General features: G+C 43.3%; 1 protein-coding gene across 11 annotated transcripts in view; it reads right to left on the bottom strand.

Annotated features, from left to right (window-relative positions):
* LOC125464724 (multidrug and toxin extrusion protein 1-like) overlaps nucleotides 1-1,006 on the bottom strand; it is a 39,629-nt gene extending 38,623 nt beyond the window's left edge. For 6 of the 11 annotated variants that reach the window (XR_009447310.1, XM_059655358.1, XM_059655360.1 and 3 more), the window contains exon 1: nucleotides 614-924. Coding sequence is in view for 5 of the 11 variants with exons in the window: in XM_059655358.1 (XP_059511341.1) it covers nucleotides 614-814 (201 nt within the window). In the remaining 6 variants the exon portion in view is untranslated. Of the gene's footprint in view, nucleotides 1-613; nucleotides 925-954 lie in introns of those variants that run through there. The other 5 variants (XM_059655359.1, XM_059655352.1, XM_059655357.1 and 2 more) reach the window with 4 other exon arrangements.
* Between the last annotated feature and the right edge of the window lie 5,680 nt (nucleotides 1,007-6,686).

The following is a 6,686-nucleotide window of genomic DNA, read 5'->3' on the forward strand; positions in this document are numbered from 1 at the left end:
GTATCATCTCTGCATAGACGCAAGCTATACAATATACAACATACAGAAGTGAATTTCTAGGCAGTTTCTGATTAATAAGCTTATGTTACAGTTCTCACCAGCACTCAAAGATACCCGTTACAAATCTGGATGCAATATGAGTGGAAGCATAAAGTATACAAAGCCTTGAATGTTACAACACACATGCATTTGCCCAGAATCACAAAGTTAAATTAATTTATTCCAACTTGCAAAAGCCAATGATTGTTCAGTGCTCACTGAGATTGACAGGGTCAAGTGCTTGTAATTTCAGTCATAAGCTCTGAGAAGAGACAAATCCACATTGCTTGCTTTATCTCATGAACTGGGAGGGTCGAGGGTATGGATGAGTAGTTTCAAGATAACTGGAACATTAGCTATCAGGCCAGGCAGCATTCTCCACCAGCCTTCTCCCCCACTTCCCATTTCCCATCACAGCCAAGGAAGATCCCATGAACATCACCCTTTCCCTTGTCCTCCTTAGATCCCTGGTATTGTTGCTTTTTGAAATTCCACACGTACACAATGAGAGACATCAAGTTTATGATTGTGAATTTTCCCACCCTCTCGACCCCTCCACTCTGCCGCAATTTACCTCCTCCTTGATCCTGAATATAAATATCAGCAGGTTCCTGTCTCCCTCCAGCTCGATATGTTTAGGAGCAGTAATTGTAGATGGCTGCGGCTCTCCAAAGTTACAACCGCAGGAGCAGATGTATTGCTCTCTGTAGGCACACTGGGGAAGTAGCTGTAGTGGAAAGTGATCATTTATGATCCTGAGCTGCTCGATTCCCATCAGCTGGTCGCTATAAGATATAACAGACTCTCCAGGTTACAGGTGAGGGCAGGGGTTATCCTAACCTATCACCCACACACTTTCTTTTACAGGATCGCTGAAACTTTGAAGCATTTCAATGCAAAGGGCTAAATACTTACATCTTGGAGCCGCCTTGCACTTTGATACTCCCCTGTCATTTATTGAATCTTCATTTTACAAATACCTAACTTGCTAAAATGCCATTAAAGGTCTGTGCTTTGGACTAAGCTGATTATGTTGCAAAGGATGTACGAAAGGTGATTGATTGATTCATTTTGAAAGAAAGTCTCTGAAGTAGAAAACCAGCCACTCCCGTGCACAGCAAGATCCCAAGAACAGCAATGTGACAGAGATGGATTATTTGCGTTCGGGATCGCGGAATCATTACCATGCAGATGGAGACCATTCAGCCTAATATACCAGCACTGGCTTTATCTCCAGGTGCTAATCTCCTGCCTTTTCCCCAGAGCCCTGCACCCCATTTCTATCCAATCCCCTCTTCAATGCCTCAGTTGAACTTGCCTCAACCACGTTTCCAGGCTATTTGATGAGAGGTCAAATGTTGGGCAGGAAATTGGGATGTCCGCCCTGAAATCACTGATCTTTAGCATCCAGTGTAAGTCAACAAAGGGGACCCTCAGTTTAAGGTTCTGCATGTGAGACTTGGCTCCTCTGACAATGCAGCACTCCCTCAGCGCTGCATTAGAATCTCAGCCTGGGTGAGTGCTCAAGTCACAAAAGGATGGGGCAGTAAAGAGACCCAAACTTGCTGCTTTCTTTATAATGGGTTGCCTGGTATTTGGTCAGAATTATTTGCACAGGGTTCTGTGCTTTTGGTGATTTGTGGGATACTAGAAGCTGTAAATGGTAATGAGTCGTTGCATGTTCACTACTGACAAGTGATTAAAAAAACACAAACATTAAACATTTGACTGTGTCGGTCTCTAAACTGGATTCAGTGGGTTCAGCAATGTTTGAAAGCAGTGCCCTTCTGAAAAGGAAATGCATCAATTAATTTCAAATCAATTACCATTGATCACTATGAAGCATTTGTCTGATGTCTTAGGTGTAAGAATTTCAACAGAATCGTTCAGAAGAAATAAACATTGTCGTGTCTCAAGATTAAAATTGTTGGGGAATTCTTTCCCTTTCAGTGCAGCCTGTGCCCATACGTTTTATGGCAACAACATCTGTCTGTGATTTTTCAAATTCTGAAAGAGAATGTCTGTCACTTTGAAAATAATTACACTAAAATTAATCAAATGATGAAAATTGACAGCAAGTAGCAGGAAAGTTCATATTGCAGAAAATGTAAGAATGGGGGAGGCCATTCAGCCTCCTCGAGCCTGCTATACCATTCAATTAGACAATAGCTGAACTCTACTCCAATTCTATTAGTTCCTTATTACTCATAAAGAAAATGTGGTAGCTGTTACATATCCAATTTGTCAACTCCATAATGTGAATGTTGATGTAATGAGAGAAGGCTGGGAGCTACCAGTAATTTATTGGCATTTTAACTCATTGGCTTTTCTATTGGATTCTCTGCAAATTTTGGGAACCTGAGTATATGTGACTTTCTTCGTCTGAAGGCTCAGCTGTTTGTAAGGATTCTCTCCCAGCAGCCCTGGCTAATCCCTGTTACTGCATTCAAATGGCTAATCTTATGTGGAAACATGGGAAATTAGTGTTGCTGTGGAGTTTGTACTAATAATGGTACCTTAGCATTTATTGAGTAATGTCCTGGCCTTATCATGATCAATGATCAATTGACAAATGCTTGAGATAATTGGCATATGAACACAAGTGAGGATGAAGATCTCTTTTTCCTTATGCAGCAAATTGTTGTATCTAGAATGTGTTGACAAAAGGTGGTGACTGTAGTTCTCTAATTACGTTCAAAAGGGAAGCAACACATCAATATCAACCTTATCTTTTTTTCCTTTGGCCTTTCATGGGATGTGGGCGTTGCCAGCAAGACCAACATTTGTTGCCCATTCCTAATTGTTTTTGAACTGAGCAACTCCCTTGGCCATTTCAAAGGGCAGCTCAGGGTCGACTACATTGCTGTGGGTGATCTAGTCCATGTAAGGATAGCAATTTTCCTTTCCTAAAGGAATTTAGTGAACCAGATTTTTTTTTACAATGTTACTTGCATAGTCACCATTGTTGAGGTTAGCTTTCAAACCAGATTTATGCAGTCGACACCAAGCCTCTACCTCACCAGCACCTCTCTGAACCTTTCCACTGTCACTAAACCCTTGGATTGCTTCTCTGACAAGACGAGAGCAGCAATTTGTCCCAGTTAAACATGTGGAAGATGAAGCTACTATGTTGGGATGTGAACACCCATTCACAGTGCATTAGCCTGGACCTTTGGATCACTTGGCCAGCAGGAATTATCACTATACCTACAAAGTCTGGCCTGTCCGGTTAAAACTGCACAATCTGCCATGTGCCGACGTGTAGCAGTATAAAACCCTGTAAACACTACAAATGTAAACATGTAATGACAGCCTAAGTTGCGTATAGAAAACTTAATCTTTCCAAAGAACAAAGAAAAAAGAAAATTACAGCACAGGAACAGGCCCTTCGGCCCTCCAAGCCTGCAACAGTCGAGATCCTCTGTCTTAGCCTGTCGCCTATTTTCTAACGGTTTGTATCCCCGTGCTCCCTGCCCAGTCATGTACCTGTCCAGATATATCTTAAAAGACACTATCATGTCTGTGTCTACCACCTCCGCTGGCAATGCGTTCCAGGTATCCACCACCCTCGGTGTAAAGAACTTTCCTCGCATATCTCCCTTAAACTTTCCTCCTCTCACTTTGAACTCATGACCCCTAGTAATTGAGTCCCCCACTCTGGGGGGGAAAAAGCTTTTTGCTATCCACCCTGTCTATACCCCTCATGATTTTGTAGATCTCAGTCAGGTCCCCCCTCAATCTCCGTCTTTCTAATGAAAATAATCCTAATCTACTCAACCTCTCTTCATAGCTAGCACCCTCCATACCGGCAACATCCTGGTGAACCTCCTCTGCACCCTCTCCAAAGTATCCACATCCTTTTGGTAATGTGGCGACCAGAACTGTACACAGTACTCCAAATGTGGCCGAACTAAGTCTTATATAACTGCAACATGACCTGCCAACTCTTGTACTCAATATCCCGCCCAATGAAGGAATGCATGCCATATGCCCTATTGACCTGTGTTGTCACCTTCAGGGAACAATGAACCTGAAAAGCCCACTTGCTTCCACTTTAACAATGGTTTTATATGGCTTGTTTAGAGATCAATACAGGTTCAAAAGGCTACTCACTGAAAACCGACTGAGCCACTGCAGGTAGCAAGGACATATCTACCTGGGAATGACTGAGCGATCCTGGGTCAGCATAAAGGGAGCCACAGAGCTCTCCCTTGTGGCTATTATCCAGGCTGAGGGCCACATTATGCAAGACAGTGAGTATGTCAGCTTTAACCTCAAGCATACCTGGAACAACGACTTTTATTTATAGGTATTTCGAATCAACCTGTTCAAAGTTGTTCCTAGCTCAGAGGTAGGGATACTGCCACTGAACCATCATAGCCCCATAACTTAAATTTATATATTTCCTTTAATGCATCAAAGTGTCCCATAACATTTCACCAGCTTTTGTTAGACACAATTTGATACTGAGATACACAAGATGATTTTTGTTAACAAATTGGACATCAAGGAGGATGTCTTAAAGGTCCAAAGACAGGAATAGAGGCAGTTTAGTTCAGGAAGGATTCCAGAGCCTGGAGTCCAGTGTAAATTCAATCCCAAGCCAGTTGGTAAAGTATGAAACTAGACATTAATACATTTCTTGATAATGTTTTTATTTATTAAATGCAGTATTACAGTCTGCTTCCCAGTGATTCTGCACAGCTAACCCAGTCTGTGTCCCAATATTAGAACTGATCTTTCTCTGCACCTTCTCTGTAGCTGTAACACTATATTCTATACTCTGTTCTGTTACAATGATGTACTTATGTAAGGAATGATTTGCCCGGATTGCATGCAAAACTGTACTTTTCACTGCATCTCTGTACACATGCCAATAATTCAATCAAATCCACTCAGCAGTCTCTCTAATAATTAATGAAGCAATGTCTTTAGCCTGTGTACATGGACAATATTATCAGGCTGGGTTTATTATCAATGCCACCACTCACTGGCAGAACAATGATGCATATGCAGAAACAGAGGTGCCATGTCAAACATTAAGATTGACAAGTCGCCAGGCCCGGACCAGATTTGTCCTCGGCTGCTTTGGGAAGCGAGAAAAGCAATTGCTTCGCCACTCGCGAAGATCTTTGCATCCTCGCTCTCCACTGGAGTCGTACCTGAGGACTGGAGAGAGGCAAATGTAATTCCTCTCTTCAAGAAAGGAAATAGGGAAATCCCCGGCAATTATAGACCGGTAAGTCTCACGTCTGTCGTCTGCAAGGTGTTAGAAAGGACTCTGAGGGATAAGATTTATGACCATCTGGAAGAGCATGGCTTGATCAAATACAGTCAACACGGCTTTGTGAGGGGTAGGTCATGCCTTACAAACCTTATCGAGTTTTTTGAGGATGTGACTAGAAAAGTTGATGAGGGTCGAGCTGTGGATGTGGTGTATATGGACTTCAGTAAGGCATTTGATAAGGTTCCCCATGGTAGGCTCATTCAGAAGGTCAGGAGGAATGGGATACAGGGGAACTCAGCTGTCTGGATACAGAATTGGCTGGCCAACAGAAGACAGCGAGTGGTAGTAGAAGGAAAATATTCTGCTTGGAAGTCAGTGGTGAGTGAGGTTCCACAGGGCTCTGTCCTTGGGCCTCTACTGTTTGTAATTTTTATTAATGACTTGGATGAGGGGATTGAAGGATGGGTCAGCAAGTTTGCAGACGACACAAAGGTCGGAGGTGTCGTTGACAGTGTAGAGGGCTGTTGTAGGCTGCAGCGGGACATTGACAGGATGCAGAGATGGGCTGAGAGGTGGCAGATGGAGTTCAACCTGGATAAATGCGAGGTGATGCATTTTGGAAGGTCGAATTTGAAAGCTGAGTACAGGATTAAGGATAGGATTCTTGGCAGCGTGGAGGAACAGAGGGATCTTGGTGTGCAGATACATAGATCCCTTAAAATGGCCACCCAAGTGGACAGGGTTGTTAAGAAAGCATATGGTGTTTTGGCTTTCATTAACAGGGGGATTGAGTTTAAGAGTCGTGAGATCTCGTTGCAGCTCTATAAAACTTTGGTTAGACCGCACTTGGAATACTGCGTCCAGTTCTGGGCGCCCTATTATAGGAAAGATGTGGATGCTTTGGAGAGGGTTCAGAGGAGGTTTACCAGGATGCTGCCTGGACTGGAGGGCTTATCTTATGAAGAGAGGTTGACTGAGCTCGGTCTCTTTTCATTGGAGAAAAGGAGGAGGAGAGGGGACCTAATTGAGGTATACAAGATAATGAGAGGCATAGATAGAGTTGATAGCCAGAGACTATTTCCCAGGGCAGAAATGGCTAGCACGAGGGGTCATAGTTTTAAGCTGGTTGGTGGAAAGTATAGAGGGGATGTCAGAGGCAGGTTCTTTACGCAGAGAGTTGTGAGAGCATGGAATGCGTTGCCAGCAGCAGTTGTGGAAGCAAGGTCATTGGGGTCATTTAAGAGACTGCTGGACATGTATATGGTCACAGAAATTTGAGGGTGCATACATGAGGATCAATGGTCGGCACAACATCGTGGGCTGAAGGGCCTGTTCTGTGCTGTACTGTTCTATGTTCTATGTTCTATGTTCTATCTCTATTTACAAGGATGTTGCCAGGTTTGGAGGGTTTGAGCTATAG

This window comes from Stegostoma tigrinum, chromosome 27 (assembly GCF_030684315.1).
Source record: "Stegostoma tigrinum isolate sSteTig4 chromosome 27, sSteTig4.hap1, whole genome shotgun sequence".
NCBI classification, from domain to species: Eukaryota; Metazoa; Chordata; class Chondrichthyes; order Orectolobiformes; family Stegostomatidae; genus Stegostoma; species Stegostoma tigrinum.